At 35.3% G+C, this 18,037-nt stretch overlaps 2 protein-coding genes across 3 annotated transcripts in view; one reads left to right on the top strand and one right to left on the bottom strand.

Moving 5' to 3' along the window:
- The window catches only part of LOC144966038 (cryptochrome-1-like), a 44,195-nt gene extending 32,865 nt beyond the window's left edge, over positions 1 to 11,330 (bottom strand). The window contains exon 1 of one of the 2 annotated variants that reach the window (XM_078902034.1): positions 10,711 to 11,330. The gene's annotated coding sequence lies outside the window, so the exon portion shown is untranslated. Of the gene's footprint in view, positions 1 to 2,207; positions 2,429 to 10,710 lie in introns of those variants that run through there. The other variant, XM_078902035.1, reaches the window with a different exon arrangement.
- Positions 11,331 to 11,352: 22 nt separating this feature from the next.
- Positions 11,353 to 18,037, top strand: part of LOC144966037 (late secretory pathway protein AVL9 homolog) — a 29,963-nt gene continuing 23,278 nt past the window's right edge. Inside the window, exons 1-4 of the mRNA XM_078902033.1 lie at positions 11,353 to 11,584; positions 14,154 to 14,274; positions 15,686 to 15,771; positions 16,544 to 16,615. Coding sequence (XP_078758159.1) covers positions 11,525 to 11,584; positions 14,154 to 14,274; positions 15,686 to 15,771; positions 16,544 to 16,615 — 339 coding nt within the window. The 5' untranslated portion in view covers positions 11,353 to 11,524. The remainder of the gene's footprint in view (positions 11,585 to 14,153; positions 14,275 to 15,685; positions 15,772 to 16,543; positions 16,616 to 18,037) is intronic.

Raw genomic sequence — 18,037 nt, 5'->3', positions numbered from 1 at the left:
TTGCCTGACAGGGTCTGCCAATAATCAAAAGTCAGGTTTTTGATTATTGCAAGTCAGGTGTCTGCCGATAACCGATTTTCTTTACTGACAGACATGTCTGGCACGACAGCCTTTGATTATTGCCAAACACTGGCTGCCAATCGAGAAAAACAATTATTGCCAGACAGTCTGATTAGTCTCCCATGGCTATCTGGATGCCAAGGTACTTGCGCATAGAGAGGGGAGGTACACAATGTGGGCAGTAGGCAGAGGGTGGAACTGATGAAGAAATAGAAAAAGAGTTAAGAAAAAATTCTGTTTTGCCCATATCACACTAACTCAACTCATACCCGTACTTTGGACTGTAGAAGGATTGTTGCCCGTCTCACACTATCACAATGTTTTTTTCTTTGTCATTTTATTTGGATATTGTGTTATGTTGTTAGAAAAGATTTTCATTATCCTTTCATTTATACCTAAGTTACTTTGACTGACTTTTGTTACATTTGAAGAGGTTTAACTCTTTTCATTTTAATTTCTATTTGAACCTCCAATTGATCTATGTTTTTGTCTTATTCATCAAATATAGCGGGTTTATACTGGCAATAAAAAGAACGTAGTGTTTTTATGCACCTCCATTGACGATGTATCTTAACGGATCGTTTTTCTACACCTCCGTCACGCATGCGCATCCCACACAATTTCATCAGCGATATTGTGTTTCTGTAGTTGGACATGGCAAAAGTTATATCGTGGCATCTATAGGATGTTTTTGTTACTAAATTTATATAAAAATAATAATAATTTTAAAAATCGAAATATAAAACCAGAAAAAAAAGAAGTTGCATTGAAGGTAAAATAATGTTTTAGAAAGACCTTATTAAATGTGATGAAAAGTCAGATGGCTCCGTAGCGCAGTGGACAAGCTGTCTAACTCTAACCTTGAAAGTACCGCGTTCTATTCCCATTGTAGACATAATTTTTTTTTTTTTTTTTCAAAAACTTTTTATCATGTTTTTAAAAAACTTCGATTTTAATTTTCTAAAATTATTTATTTGAGATCAGTATTTGTGTGCCATGTTTCTTTTTACTTTAGATTTTTAAAATCATTGTTATTATTCTTTAATTTATTATCATTAAGCGTACATCGGTAATCACTAAGCAGCATGCTAAACTACAATCTAAAACTATTTAAATCTCATGGAAGTTTGCAGCAACATTTTCATTAATTTACCATCACCGCCAACGGTGCGTTTTTGTAGGGCTGTCATTATCCCCAGACACCTGTCTGGGGATAATGAAAATTCGTTATTCCCAAACAGATATTTGAAACTCGGCTCTTTTAAACAATTATCCACATTCCAGAATATGGAATGTTTCCAAATGCACATAGAAATAAGGAAAGTTAAAATATCTATAAAAACATAAAATTAACCAACATTAAATCAGTTGTTACTACATATATACACAATATGCGTCGACTTCGAAGTGGGTGGCATGGCCGAATGGTTTAGGCGTCTGCCATGAAAGTTTTACCAGAATCGACGTTGCGGGTTCAAATCCTGGTTCCGCCACTTTTTTTTTTTTTTTACATTCCGTCTTCTTTTTACAGAGCGGTGCAAGGGATAAATGTCCCACCCATCCTCCCCCCTCCTATTTTTTTTAAAAACTGTCTCTCTCTTACTCTCTTAGATCCTTTCTAGTTTCTAGCAAATTGTCATATTCGTCCCCACTCCGATCTAAAAAAGCGTCTAAAAAGGATAATTAATTAAAAAGCAAACAAACAGAAATATTGAGAGAGCGACCAAATGGTAAGATAGAGTGATAGAGGAGAAAAAAACAAACAGTAATTTTTTAAAAATTAAAAATAAAGACAATTTTACGAAATTCATGCTCAGAAACGGAACAAAAGGTCAAACAAAAAGGAGAAAAGAATAGACTCGCACAAAAAAAAAAAAAAAAAAAGAGGTGGGGGGAGGATGGATGGGACATTTATCCCTTGCAACGTTCTGTAAAAAGAAGACGAAATTTTTTTTTAAAAGGAAAAAAGTGGCAGAATCAGGATTCGAACCCACAGTGTTGACTCTGGTAAAACTTCCAGGGCAGACGACCAAACCATTCGGCCATGACACCCGCTTCGAAGTCGACGCATATTGTATATGGAACTGTGTTTTCAGTCCACCGGAAAGAAAAATATTTTAAAAGGACCAATTATCGTCTATACTTACCTTAATCGATCGTGACAACTTTGATACTGAGCCTATTATAGGCATCATCAGAAATGGACAGGCATAAAATTTAAACAATTCAACGGCTGAATAATATCATTTACAGTGTTTTATTTACTCTCAGGAAATCTTGATTGAGAGTTGTTCGAAACCAGGTGCCTGAAATAGATCTCAATTCTCGAAACCGATTTATCAAACATTGACGAGATTCTTACCGTGGCTGCGAGATAGCCATTGGTCTGGCCAATTTGGCCAAAATTGACCACACAGAGAATAATGTTTCTACAATTAATTTAAAATTAACATTTACATCTATTTTTAATTTTTCCTCGTCCTTTAGAATTATTTTTGTGATTATCAAAACCGATGAATTTTCCAAGGAGATCAGAGTATTAGTATTGCTTGTCCAAGTAAGGTTCTATTTGGTCACTTTTCACATCGATCACTGGCCTCGAGTACGGCTGTGCTTCGAGGCCTTCCCCCCCTCCCCTCCCTTCCCCTCCCGGGCAGTCTTGATTTTGTCTTCTTCCAAGATCCTTTTCTTTCAAAATCATCCCTTGTCCTTTGAATTGTAGGGCTGGTCTATTGTTCATCGTCTATCATGTCTTGTAAAAATGTAATTTGTTTTGACTGGCATCTCATTTTTTCCTTTCTACTAGCCCTAAAATGACCTCAATGTTTTATAAGCGCCATCAAACCTTTAACATCAAACCTTTAAAAACAAAAGAGTCCTTAAAAGAATGTAGAGTCATCTTCCTTGCTGCTCACGTCGATATTGTCTACACCAAAAGTGTCCCAAGCTGTAACCTTATAAATAAGGATAGGAACCAAAATAAAAAATAAAAATCGAGTACAAGTAGCTACAAAGCAGTCCTTCTCTGTGTGTGTGTGTGTGTGTGTGTGTGTGTGTGTGTGTGTGTGTGTGTGTGTGTCTCTCTCTCTCTCTGTCTATCTATACTCTATCTCCAATCTCTCCCACCCCACCCACCTTTTCTCTCTAATGCTCCCTTAAACACATTCAAGACCCTATAACTATAAAAGATGTTCTCTATTTATCCTTTATCTTTTTTTTTTTGGTTGGTTTTTGTTTTGTTTGTTCGTTTTTCTCTGGATTCATATTGTTACGTACAAGAAATGCACAAGGCAATACATTTTGACGCCTCACTGTGTTCTAAATTAAAATAATCTTAAAAGTGAGTAAAAGTAAATCATCTTTTTACAAATTAAAAGTCGATCAAACTTCTCGAGTCACCAGGAATGGCGTCAACGTGTTGAACGTGAAAATTAAGAATTTTTTTTGCCAAGGGGATACACAGGCGTGCCCGGGGCCAATGATCGATGTGAAAAGTGACCAAATAGAACTTTACACGGGCAAACAATACTAAAACTATGATCTCCTTGGAAAACTCATCGGTTTTGGTAAACATGAAAATTCTAATGGACTAGGAAACATAAAAAAATAGATATAAATGTCAATTTTAGATTACTTGTAGAAACATTATTCTCTGTGTGGTCAATTTTGGCCAAATCGGCCAGACCAATGGCTATCTGGCAACCATGGTATCGATAATTGAGATCTATTTCAGGCTCCCGATTTCGAACAACTCTCACTCAAGACTTTCCGAGAGTAAATAAAACGCTGTAAATGATATTATTAAGCCGTCAAATTGCCATAAATGTTATGCCTATCCACTTTTGATGATGACTACCTTACAATAGGCTCAGTATCAATGTCGTCATTATCGATAATTGGTCCGTTTTAAATATTTTTATTTCCGGTGGACTGAATACACAGCTGTGTTTTCAGTCCACAGTTCCATTGCATATGTAGTAACAACTGATTTAATGTTAGTTAATTTTATGTTTTTATAGATATTTTATTAACTTTCCTTATTTCTATGTGCATTCGGAAACATTCCATATTCTGGAATGTGGATAATTGTTTAAAAGAGCGGAGTTTCAAATATGTGTCTGGGGATAACGAAGTTTGGTTATCCCCCAGTCATTATCCCCAGACAGACAGGTGTCTCCGCGTTTTTGTATACCTCCAACGGAGGTGTATTACGAAAGTTTATATATTCTGGAATGAAAATAAACGTTTAAAATAGCGGATTAAGAAAAAAGCGTCTGAGTGTATAATCGTCCATCGTTATTGACAGTGTCTGACTGGCAATAATAATCAATTAATAATAAAAGGCTAGCACTATTCAGTATCTGATACTGAATAGTGGTTTTGCACTATTCAGTATCTGATACTGAATAGTGGTTTTGCACTATTCAGTATCAGATACTGAATAGCGGTTTTGCACTATTCAGTATCTGACACTGAATAGTGGTTTTGCACTATAATACGGTGTTTTTTTTTTCCGAAACCTGACAAAGTTATGGGAAGAGTGCAGCTGTGGGAGTGAATATGGGACTCAGAGAAGTGTACACCAGTGGGGAGTGAACCTGGGACTGGGTTTCGGCGAGTTTCGTAATAAAAAGCAATTACTTTTTTACGAAACCCGACGACACCTGGCAATATCCGACAAAGTTATGGGAGGTAGGCAGCAGCGTGTGTGTGTGTAGGGGGGGGGGGGGGGAGGAGGGGATGAACCTGAGATTCAGGGAAGTGTACACCAGTGGGGAGTGAACCCGGGACTCTGGGTTTTGTAAAAAAGCAATAACAAAATAGGGGGGGGGGGGGATTACTTTTTTACGAAACCCGACAATATGCGGCAAAATTGTGGAAAGTAGGCAAAGCGTGGGGAGTGAACCTGGGACTCAGTGAAGTGTACATCAGTGGGGAGTGAACCTGAGACTATGGTTTTCGGTGGGATTCAGCTTGTTTCATAAAGACGCAATTACTTTTTTACGAAACCCGACAAAACCTGGCAATATCCGAGAAAGTTATGGGTAGTAGGCAACAGTGGGGAGTGAACCTGAGATTCGGGGAAGTGTACACCAGTGGGGAGTGAACCTGTGACTGGGTTTCGGCGGGTTTTGAAAAAAAAAAAGCAATTACTTTTTGTTTACGAAATGCGCCATCTCCCAACAAAATCGGCAAAGTTATGGAAAGTAGGCAAATAATGGGGAGTGAACCTGAGACTAAGGGAAGTGTACATCAGTGGGGAGTGAACCTGAGACTATGGTTTTCGACGGATTTCAGCGAGTTTCACATAAAAGCAATTATTTTTTTACGAAACCCGGCAATATCCGACAGATTTTGAAAGTAGGCAACAATGGGGAGTGAACCTGAGATTCATGGAAGTGTACACCACTGGGCAGTGAACCTGAGACTCTTGTTTTCTGCGGATTTCAGCGAGTTTCACATAAAAGCAATTACTTTTTTACGAAACCCGACGAAACCTGGCAATATCCGACAAAGTTGTTGGAAGTAGACAACAGTGGGGAGTGAACCTGAGATTCATGGAAATATACACCAGTGGGGAGTGAACCTGAGACTCTGGTTTTCGGTGGATTTCAGCGAGTTTCACATAAAAGCAATTACTTTTTTACGAAACCCGACAAAAACCTGGCAATATCGAGAAAGTTATGGGAAGTAGGCAACAGTGGGGAGTGAACCTGAGACTCAGGGAAGTGTACACCAGTGGGGAGTGAACATGAGACTCTGGTTTTCGGCGGGTTTCAGCGAGTTTCACATAAAAGCAATTACTTTTTTACAAAACCCGACTAAACCTGGCAATATCCGACAAAGTTATTGAAGTAGGCAACAGTGGGAGTGATCCTGAGAATCAGGGAAGTGTACACTTGTGGGAATTGAACCTGGGACTCTGGATTTTGTAAAAAAGCAATACCAAGGGGGAGGGGAATTACTTTTTTACGAAACCCGCCAAAAGCCGACAAAGTTATGGGAAGCAGGCAGCAGTGGGGAGTGAATCTGGGATTTGGACACCGATGAGGATTGAACCCGGGACTGCGAGAGGCTGTATTCAGTACAGATGTCAATTGTAGTCTAATATTCAGTATCTATTTAAATTATTATTATTATTATTATTATTATTATTATTATTATTATTATTATTATTATTATTATTATTATTATTATTATTATTATTATTATTATTATCATTATTATTATTATTATTATTATTATTATTATTATTATCATTATTATTATTATTATTATTATTATTTTTATTATTATTGTCATGTAAATTTCAATATAATACGGCAAGTAATTCTCGGAAGTACATCGCTCAATTAAAAATGAATTTATAATGAATCGGGTTTGAAACAAACAAACAACAACAACAAGGAGAACAACAACAACAGAAAAAAGCAAGATTTTAAAAAGTAATAAACAATAGAAGAGCACAATAATGAAAAACAACAACGCGATGATAACACATAAAAGATATTCGTAATAAATCGATAACTGATTAAATTACTCCAACTACTTGATTAAAAAAAAAAATCATAACCATAATCATAATAATGACGATGATGACGATTACAACAACAACGATAATAATAATAGTAAGTAAGTAAGTAATAATAATAATAATAATAATAATAATAATAATAATAATAATAATAATAATGATGATGATAATAATAATAATAATAATAATAATAATAATGATGATAATAATAATAATAATAATAATAATAATAATAATAATAAAAGAACAATAGTATATTATCAACATTAAAGTATATTTCAAGCAAATAAAATTATTAAAACAAAAGTTTAAAAAATATAAATTAACAGAAGGAATTTTTAAAAAATATTGGGAAAAAAAAAAAAAAAGTTACCCTTACCGGGATTTGAACTCTCGAACCTTAAGCTCAGAGTCAAACAGCTTATATCCACCATGTCATGGTGCCACTGAACTTTTAGAGACATTTAATCATGTCTATTCAGACATTAAAAAATGTATTTGACTGCCTCTCTTATTTTGATATTTTGAACTATGTTAATTGCACGATAGCAGAAATTTAAAAATTTCGATCAAAATATTTTTACAACTTTGAATCGGGCTGTCATTTACTGCACTTGTTCAATCTGGAAGTAGGTCAGCAGTTCAACCGAGATTGTCGCACTTTTCACTCTCTCTATAAAAAAGAGTTCCTTATGGATACTGAATAGTGGCAAAGCACTATTCAGTATCTGATACTGAATAACCACTTCCTAAAAATAACGTCGTTATTGACCATTGTGACTACACAGTCTTCTTCTAGGTTCCATGCCTGGTCCAGGCTTCGGATACTGCATGAATTACCTCTCTCCATTCCTCCCTGTCTCTTGCCTTTTCAAACAGCTCTTGGATTGTTAGGCTGGTGAAGCCCTTCAGTTGGTCTATGAGTGTTTTTCTTTGTCTCCCCCGGGCGCGTTTACCAGGTATTTTTCCACAACTTGCCAGGTATTCATTCTTATCTTTCCTTACTATGTGTCCGAAAAAGGATAGTTGTCGATCCACTATTAAGGGCATTAGTTTCCTTTGTTGGTATGTTTGTTTTAGCACTTCTTCGTTCGTTTTGTGTGCAGTATACGATATTCTCTGCATCCTTCTCAAGCACCACATTTCAAAAGCTTCAATGTTCTTTTGTGTTTCTGCATTTGTAGTCCAGCTTTCGCATCCGTATAACAAGATTGGCCACACGTAGCACTTCAAGACTCGGAATCTAATCCCGAACGACATCTGTTTGTTTTTCAAAATGTTTCCCAGGTCCATGAAGGCCTGTTTGGCTTGAGTTATTCTTGCTCGTATGTCTCGGTTACATCTTCCATCTGTTGTCACTATTGAACCTAGGTATTTAAAACTTTCTACGTTGGTAAGTTGCTCGCCGTGAATCGTTATATTGCAGGTGTTGTTGTTTTCGGGGTTTTTCTGTATTACCATGCATTCCGTTTTGGTGATATTCACTTCCATTCCCTTGGCTTCACTATCTACTACCACTTTGTCAACAATCTTTTGAAGTTGGATTTCTGATGTTGCAATGAGTACCGTATCGTCTGCGTATCTTATATTATTTATGTTGTGACCTCCCACTTTTATTCCCTCCATATTACTTATGCCCCTCATGATTGTTTCTTGGTATAGATTAAACAGATCTGGTGAGGCAACACACCCTTGACGGACTCCTTTCTTAATAGGAATGGAATTTCCTGTAGAGTTTCCGATTTTGATGGATGCCTGCTGGGTGTAGTATAATGTTTGCATGAGTCTGAGGTCTTTCTCATCAGCGCCAATGGAGTGCAGTTGTTTTAGTATTTCTTCGTGGCGTACTCTATCAAAAGCTTTTTTGTAGTCGACAAAACAGAGGTATAGTGGGGTCTGAACCTGTATAGCTCTTTCACTTAAAACACGGAGGAGGTATATTGCGTTCCTTGTCCCTCTGTCAGGTTGGAATCCATATTGTTCTTCTGCGATTTCGGGGTTAATCTTATTCCTTAGCCTGTTGATAATTATACGCAACAGTATTTTGTTGATGTGGCTTATTAAACTTATAGTTCTAAAATTTTCGCATCTGACTGCACCTGCTTTCTTTGGTATTGCTATGAAAATAGAGTTACAGAGACCTTCTGGAATTTTCCCAGTATTGTATATATTGTTGAATAATATGTGAAGTTCATCAATTGCTAGATCTCCTAGGCTTTTTAATACCTCTACAGATATTTCATCAGGGCCTGTTGCTTTACCATCCCTCATTCGTTCCATGGCATTTTCAATTTCACTTTTGGTGATGTTTGGTCCGCTTAATGGTTCTTTGAATTTCAGTGGTGGTTCATTTCTATTTGGATCATTGTACAGTTCGCCTATGTATTCTACCCATCGGCTTTCTATATGTTGTTCTTCAAATAGCAGTTCCCCTTGTTTGTTTTGGATACAACTTCCTGCTGCTTTGCTTTTCCTTTTCCCTGATAGTTCTTTTATTCTTTGGTGAGCTTGTTGGGGGTTGGGTTTGTATTCTCTTTCGATTTCGCAGCATTTCCAGTCTAGATAGTTCTCGTGTGCCTCGATGCATTTGGATTTAATGTGGTTGTTCAATGTTTGGTATTCTGCAGACCCTCTGTTGCATTTTCGTCTTTCTTCAAATAGGTTTAGAATTTCATTTGTCATCCATTCCTTTTTGCTGTTTATTTGAGCTATTGGTAAATGCTTTTCTGCAGTTGCTTTGACACACTTTTGGAATATATCAAATTGTTTTTCACATTTTTCATTATCAGGTTCACTTTGGCTTTGTATCATGAGTGCATTTTCAAATTCTTCTCTCATTTTTGTTTGTATGCCATTGTCTTTGCATAACCTGTAATCCCTCTTTATTCTACCAGCTGTTCTCTGAATAGCTTTAAACTTTATCCTTACTGTACAAACAACTGGGACATGGTCACTGTCTACATCGGGCCTGGGTAGGTTTTGCAATTTAATATGCCATTTCTGAATCTTGATGATACTGCTATAAAGTCTATCTGGTTCCTTGCTCTGTCCCCTGGTGATTGCCATGTCCAGGTTCTTCTTGGGTGTTGTTGAAACCAGGTGTTTGAAATCATTAATTTATTTGTTCTACACCAATCTGCCCAGATGTTTCCTCGTTCATTTCTGTCTCCGAGTCCATGTGGTCCGATTATGTCACCATCTCTGCCTCTGCCAATCTTAGCATTTAGGTCCCCCATTACCATAAGGACTTCTTGTGATTTACACATTCGTTTTGCTTTGTCTAGTGAATGGTAAAACTCTGTCATATCTGCATCTGTCGCCTCTTCTGTTGGTGCATAAACTTGAATAATATTGGTGTCAACTACAGGTCCTCTTAGCTTAACCAGCAAAACTCTGTCTGAGATTGCTACGTGCCCTTTGTAAAATTTGGTTGATTTTTGGTCTAAGATCATCCCTACTCCTTTTTGGAAAGAGGTTCCACCACTCCATATGATCTTATATGTCATGTTGTTTTCTTGTTTTGACATGGTTCCCTGCTCTTTCCATCTCATCTCTGCCAGGCCAAGAATATTTATTTGGAGCCGTTTCATTTCTTTCAGAATGTTGTTTAGTTTTCCTTTTTGGGCACAGGTCCTGACATTCCATGTCCCAATTTTGGTTTTGTCACATTTGTTAAATTTATTTCGCCTAGTAACTGGTTGACGGTTCGGTGTGACCTGACGAACATCACGCTCCCAACCGAGCGAGGCAGCAGTCTTCCGTGAAAACATGCTCCCCTTTACGCTGTCACCGTTTAACTTTTTGGACTTATTCATGCAGTTAACTCGGCAAAGTTACAAGAATGGTTTGCCATTGCCTATTCTTGTCGCCCTCTGCAGTTGGCCAGCTTGACCTGTTACCGTTCGACACCACGAGGAGGTTGCAGTAGGGCTTGATGGTGATCTATCTTTGCAGACTTGGCATCATCCATTTGTCGAACTACACAGTAGTGTCTGGCAATAATCACAGTCACAGCAAATAGCTATGGAATGTTTTATCCTTTGATACATTTCACGTTCTCATTTTACAATTCATTATCATTAATATCATAAGGGAAATATCTTTATCAAACTTACCGATTCGTAAAGAGACAGGTCTGAGTCTAAGAATAAGAAAGAAGCGATGAGTGAACTATAGATTAGATACTGGCTAAAATCGTTTAGTCTAATCTTCTGTTATTGCAAGCCACTGGCGTATCAGCGTCACTGGGGCCTCAGACTCGGTGCAAGAATGTCCCTTTCGTGAGTTGTGAGACCCGTTTCAGATTCCCGTCTCATATTTAAATTCAAAACAGATTGTTTTTAAAACACACATCGATTAAATTAGATATTGTTTATCTTAGTATTCTTTATTATTTACGACGGGTGTTCTGCGACTCTGTTTTGCGCATACGGAAAAACTAAGGGGGTGGAACAAATTCTTTGTGCTTGTCAAATGATGTGATAGATTCGAACCCTTACATGGACTTCCTCTGTAATACTTTGCATGTTCTATATCCATAAAATCTCAACTGTTTCTTTTGGATCACAAATACAATTCCAATAATTCCATTGATTGATATAAATCAAATGGTCCATATCAGTTAGATTATGTTATCATCTCGATAAATATCAGCAAATTCATCTTAAAATAATAGAAAAATGATCTGTTAGAATTGGCATGATGATTATCCACCCATTCTCAACTGCTGTTTTCTAACTGCTGACTGTAAGGCTGCCACATCACCAAAGACAAATTCAGAAATTGTCTGTGTCAACTATGACTATCTAGATATGTCTGCAGTTTATAGATAGGCGTAATTGTTGAATTTGCTCTAAGAATAAGAATGTAATTTTCAACATAAAAAAATATTCCTTGGAGTGGGTGTGTTGCATTTGATAACAACGAAAAATGACTGAACCCGTTCTTCATGTGGTTGTCGTTGGATTTCACCACAAAAAGGGTTGTCAGGTACTCTGGAAATGGAAACTGGAAAGATTTTTTACACTTTGTTGACGAAGACCTTTTTTTTTTTTGTCCATAGCCATAGCGGCATAACAATTGTTTGAGATATGATATAAAAGTCATTTGGGTCATTGATTTTTTATGAATATGAATTTTCAAAAGCCAAATATAAAATAATTCAATATGGAGGATTCCACAAGGAAATTTGGTCAAAAATGCAAAAATCATAATTAAATTAAAATAAAATTAAATCTAAAACTGTACAAAAATAGAAATAGGGTATCATTATAAAAGGAATTCAAAGGCCTTTCAGAATAAAATAATATTAAGGCTAAGGGCTAGAGACTTTTCCTAAGTGACTAAAATGACGCCAGAGGTGCCCCTGGTTTTCAGAGAAATGTCATCAAATATCATTGGAGCCATTTTTTAGTCTCCGACTCCAAATCCAAATCATTTTAAGCATACTATACAATAAACATTCATCAAGGCATTAAATCATTTATTGAACACATTGAGCATAAAACGGGAGCAAAATTTTATAGTTGGATTTATTCAGTTCTTTCAATTTACAAAATAATGGTCTTGCCTTTTTATTAATATTAACAGCTCTCTGGGGTGTCTGTCACAATTTGTCGCAATCCATGTCCCTTTTTCTCCCCATAGTAACAGCAAGTTGGGGAACAACATTTCTCAAATATACTACCATCTGTGGTTCCCGTTCCATTTAATGTTGGTATGGTATGAAATCAATCAAAAATGTATCAACCGTTTTCGATCATTTGATGTGATCATAAACAATAAATATTCAGGATATAATATTGCATCAACTAATTTTTTGTTTGTTTTTCTTTCATGTGAATAAGTCAAAATCAAAAGGTCTATGAATATTTTACTGTGATCATAAGAATTTGAATTAGTGAATGTAAAAAATAGGCACCGCTTAACCGATGCTCTTCAACTGATAAATGGAAGGATTTCAAATAATATTCACAAATGACAGATCCTACTTCCATAAGGCAGATAAAATGCTTAAATTATATAGATTGTCACACTGATACTAACAATAGCCCAGCCAGATCGGTGGCTTTTTTTATACCAGTATGTTATCACAAATATTCCCAAGTGCTGCTACATAACTGCGAACACAACTGTGCATTGGGCCTAACACATCACGGTTAATCTCTTTGACTCTTACAAATGTTGAGAACAAAAGAGTGAAAGTTAATCCAATCTGAATAAGATGTCGACCTGCATCAAAGATGTTTTTGCTTGACAAATCTATACAGGGCTTCCAATTGTTTTTTGTTTTTTTTCAATCAAATTGCTCAGTCTGTGGTGGACTACATGCAATGTTTAGAACAACTGGTTTGAGTTTACCATATATGTGTAAAATGTTTCAATATTGGACATGACACTCAACTTGGGTTAATTGCAACTTCAGTTAATCGCAACATTTTCACAGATCCCAAGGTGTTGCGATTATCAGGAGTGGACTGTACTTATAATTACCTCTGGCACCATTGTAACCACTTTATGCTCTTGATATCAGATGTTTGATTGTCTTTTATGACATTACTATTGCGCAGCATATTTATCCTGAAATTTGGTGTTTTATACATAAAATGTCCCTGAAATTTGATATTGAGGATAGGTATGCCAGGGTATACTTCACACAGCAATTAATAATTAATTGAAGAATATCTCCGCCAAATTTAGTCAATATTGATACACTCACACACTATTTTATTTTACCCACCATTTTAGGATAAAAACCTCATACTTTTTCAAATTTCATTTAACCCTATTTTTTTCCATACTTACCATACATGAAAATGATTCATTTGAAAAATAAAGATTATTTTCTGACCTTTTTTAATTAAAACAAAATTACTGGAAATAATAAGTGGGCCAATTCCACTGCAAAACACAAACTTTCCCGATTGCCGCAAGACGTTGGTTTTGAGACAGCAGTGAGATCACAGCTTTTCTTTTTAAAATTGACTAAAATTTTCAACAGAAAAATATCTTTAAGTCTGGAATTTTTCATAGAGAAACAAATAAGGTATCAAATTGAATGTTATTTAATGTCCCATCCACCTGACTGTGTCAAATAGAGATGTTTTGAGTTTGACAATTTGATCAAAGTGCCTAGTTAATCGTTATCATCAACTGCTGCAGTAGCAGTAATTCCTTTAATTTTAGTAGGGGGGCAGGAGGGTGACCACTATTTTATTGGTTATTGGGCTAAATTGACGTGAGAGGGGAGTTAAGAATTATGTTGGTATACTTGATGTTGTCTTTTTTATTATTTTAGTGACCCTATTTTTGCTATGACTGATTCTTTCCCGTCAGTGAAATGACGATATATAGCATAGTGATAAGGTCTCAATTTTTTTTTCTCTCAATATTTGTAGATTAGGTGTAATGCAATTTGCGCAACACCCAGTAATATGAAAATTTTACTTATCACACATTATTACAGGAAAGATAGTTTGGAAAGAAATTACTAATAATTAATTTTTCAAAAACAAAAATAGAAAGACTAAATTTTTCTCATTTCTTTTCTTTATTCTAGGTGGAATATTCGTATCCACCCCTCATCGAAGGCAACTCTGTAGAGAGTCATGAAATCCCGAATGAATGGAAGAACATACCGTCATTGGCACTCCCTGATGGGGCTCATAACTATGTTAAAGGTACTTAAACTCTGAACTGTCTTTTATTCATTAAGTCCTCAAATATGTAAAAACCTGTTTGAAAATCAAACAATGCATGAGATACAGCATCATTCCAATCAAATTTGTCAAAAGCGCTTCACCAGGGGTCCCAAGCCTACAACACTAAAAATGAAGACACATCTTTAAGATGCTGTTACAATTGTTTTTTCAACAGACACAACAGGAACTCATTATACGCTTGAGTGTGTTTATGAGTAAAGAGCCTTTTCCAAAAATTCAATTTTGTGTCACCTAGAGTGGGATTTGAACCAGGGACCCGCTGGTCTGATACCATGACATCACAAAGATTTAATTGTTTTTGTAAGACTTTCATTTTTTGATGAGAATTAAAATGTAACCATTGAAATTTTACAGTTTGAATTTTAACAAGACCAAGTCCATTTAAAAAATGTGTTTTCCCTTTTAGTTATTTATTTATTTATCCTCCTATGACGAAGACCAAGTGTCTTTTTTGCCTGATACAGTGAAGCACATATCCCTTGTCCTTGCTGAGACTAAATGGTTTAGATGAGGAATAGGTGAAACTACTGTAGAAAATAAGTATTGTATTAGGATTGGTACAAGAGGGTGAAGAATAACAGGATGAGAAATGTAAACTGGACTGTATTTGATCTGCTGATTATTTTTTCCCCCTTCACTTAATTATGCAAGGCTCTAAAATGTCAGTGGATTGGTGGAAATTTCAGAAAATTTTCAGTGATTCACAGCTGAAGAAGAAGAATAAATTCATAGGTTATCTATAGTTCCAATTTTCCGGTCAATTTTGGTTTCATGAATATATGAATAAGACGATTTCCTAATTCAATGTTGATGATGCTTAATGGAATTTTAGGCACTACAGTTATTTCTATAATTATCTGAGTTGGTAGTGTACCATTAATTTTCAATTAAACTTTACATTTGATTTTAAAATTGAAAACAAATTTTGGATCTAAGCACATCTACACTCTAAATATTCTCAGGTCATATTAATGCTTTCACTTCATTTTATATTGGTTTTTCTCAACATATGATTAATTAAAGATTTTTTAAATATGAGATATTCGACCATAAAAAGAAATACTTATATCGAAAACATTCAAAAGGAATAATTTTTGTGAAGGAATTAAATTGGGTTGAGTTAATTTAAATTGAGTTAAATCCCTTTAGCTGGATGAGCTGAGAACTTTTCTGTCACCTTTCTGGATTTAGCTTTATGTATCCACTTTTCAATTGTTTTTGTTATTGGCTGAATAAAGAAGGGTTTTGAGTCCTTAATGGTCTGTGTTTAGTATTTGTCTTCTTTTTTGAAGATGTTTTATACTCATTTGTGTTCATAACTAACTGTGCAATGTTGACTTTATAATTTTCAATGCTCCTTCCACTTCAGACACTGTGTATTTCCTTCTTCCTGGTCGAAATGGTAATTTGGAAACAGTGTACGGAGTGTCCTGTTACAGACAGATGGACGCCAAAGTAAGAGCCAAGCTGAATATAGTCTTATTTTTTAACGGGGTACCTCATACCTCAATTGGTAGAGCTTTTTTACTCCTAAGCAATGTAATGAGGTTAGATTGTTGGTTGAGTCAAGGCTTTTTTTTTTTTTTTTGACTCGACTGTCTACTCAGCATTGAATGAGTAGCTGCATTTGTTAGATGAAGTAGAAATTACTTCATGATGACCTGCATTTTATATTTTCTTGTGGGAAATTTTTCTTTAGGAATTTTCTCAATTAAAGACAAAGATAACCAAGGCATCAGTCACAGTCACACTGCAGTGCCGCAAAGTGAGCAATATGGGGTTAGTTTCTTGCTCAAAGAAAAAAAATAAAAAAGCAAGATCTTAAGATGCCAACAGTGGCTCTCGAACGTGGGTCTCCCGGGTAAAAGTGTAATGCTTTATCCACTTGACCACCTCTGATTGCTCTAAAGGACTTTTTTATTTTAAAACTAATGCTATTTTTTCTAATCATTCTGATCAGAATTGATAAGTTGATACTATCCAATATAAATGTCCATTCCTCATGGTGATAAAAAAGTAAAAATTAATTGTAGGAACTGTGAAATTTCTTGACGTTTTTAATAAGAGGACTTTTTTCGAAAAATAGAAGGTATTGTTGAGCACTGTGACAAAAACAAATTTGGGTGCCAGTTTCGAGTTTATTTTGTATTTCTAAGAATATCAAAGCTTAGATGGCTTTGTGTGCCTTTATGAAACAAAATGTTAAAGTTTGATTTGATCCCTGCAGGATTTAATCAACAAAACTGCTGATGTGACTCGAAGCACAGTTCAGAAAAGTGTTTGTGTTTTAAGTAGACTGGTAAGTTGACCCTTATTTTATAGTGGCTCTTTTATTTTAATCATTTTACCCTATGTTATTTTTATACATGGTCCTCTTTTTGCCAATTACTTATTTACTTTATATTTATGGAATCTTTATACTTATATCATTCCGTTTTCGACAATTCATGAGAAAAAAAGCAATGAAGCTCTAAATACCTATTTAATCACATATCGTGAAAGAGACCATCAGGATTTCCATCCTTTTCATCACGAAAATATGTGAGTGCTTTTGTAGGTGTACATATTTTGTCATTGATTATAACATTCCATCACATTGTCATCCCTATTGCCACTGCTACAACCACCACATCATCATTCTTACCACCACCTCATCATATCTTCCATCACTACTACAACCACCATTTTTATTCATAAGTTGTTTATGAAAATAAACGTGTCTGGCTGAAATTCATACAAATTTATTTTTTTCCTAACTTAATATTTGTCAAAATCGAGTTGTTTTTTTTTGCCTCAATTATTCTCAAAACTATCTTAAAATGAAAGACCAAGTTCCACTGAGTAGATTGGTTTGATATTAGATTTTCTTTAGAATTATTGTTTGGGGGCCTCTGAAAAGCCTCAGCCCTTTCACTTTATGCTTGACCCATGAAATATCATGGAACATTTGAGAGTTAGAGTTATACCAGGGAGCGAGTTTTCCCCAGATTTGTAACCACTAAGTATTATCTCTAGTACCATTGTAAACATATTACGCTCTTGATACTAGACGTTTTATTTTCATTTTCCGACATATTATATTGCTCCTGAAGTTGGATTTTTTACTGGTAAAATGTACCTTAAATTTGAAGTTGAAGGTAGGCATGACTGCCCTCTTAATATATAATACAGGATATTGAAAAATTCCACTTAGCAGTCTAAAGGCTCCTTAAGGAATTCTGGTTTTTTAAAAATAATTTTGTGAATCTGCTAAACTTCTGATTGTCCAAGACTTTAATTTGAGGGAGTTAAAACTGAAATAATTAGGGACAAATAACTCATATCTGAAGAACAAAGAGCTCGTGTAAAGTAATAAATTATTAGGAGATTTGTTAGATAAGTGCCGAAACAAGAGAATTCTGGACAGACAGTCTTGTATTCATTTCTTGCTTTGATAGGAAGCAAGTAAAGATGTTCCAAAACTCAGATTGGGCTTTGTTTTCATAATCAGTCTGTGTTGACCTATTTTCTGTAGTTTTTTAAATTGATGATCTGGGCGTATTATAAAACAAAGAATGGCATTTGTCCTGTATACTTGTTTTCGATTTATGAATAAGTTACTGATTTGTTGCAATGCCCTAAAATTTTTGGATATTACTGATATTGCTAAAATTTGAAATTGAAGGTATTGGAATCATTCAATCTAACCCTGTGTGAACAATACACTGAACAATTTTTGAGC

This window comes from Berghia stephanieae, chromosome 2 (assembly GCF_034508935.2).
Source record: "Berghia stephanieae isolate SIO BIC M18660-M18661 chromosome 2, UCSD_Bste_1.3, whole genome shotgun sequence".
Taxonomy (NCBI): Eukaryota; Metazoa; Mollusca; class Gastropoda; order Nudibranchia; family Aeolidiidae; genus Berghia; species Berghia stephanieae.
The sequence above is the reverse complement of the archived record's forward strand: the minus strand, read 5'-3'. Positions and strand labels throughout refer to the sequence as shown.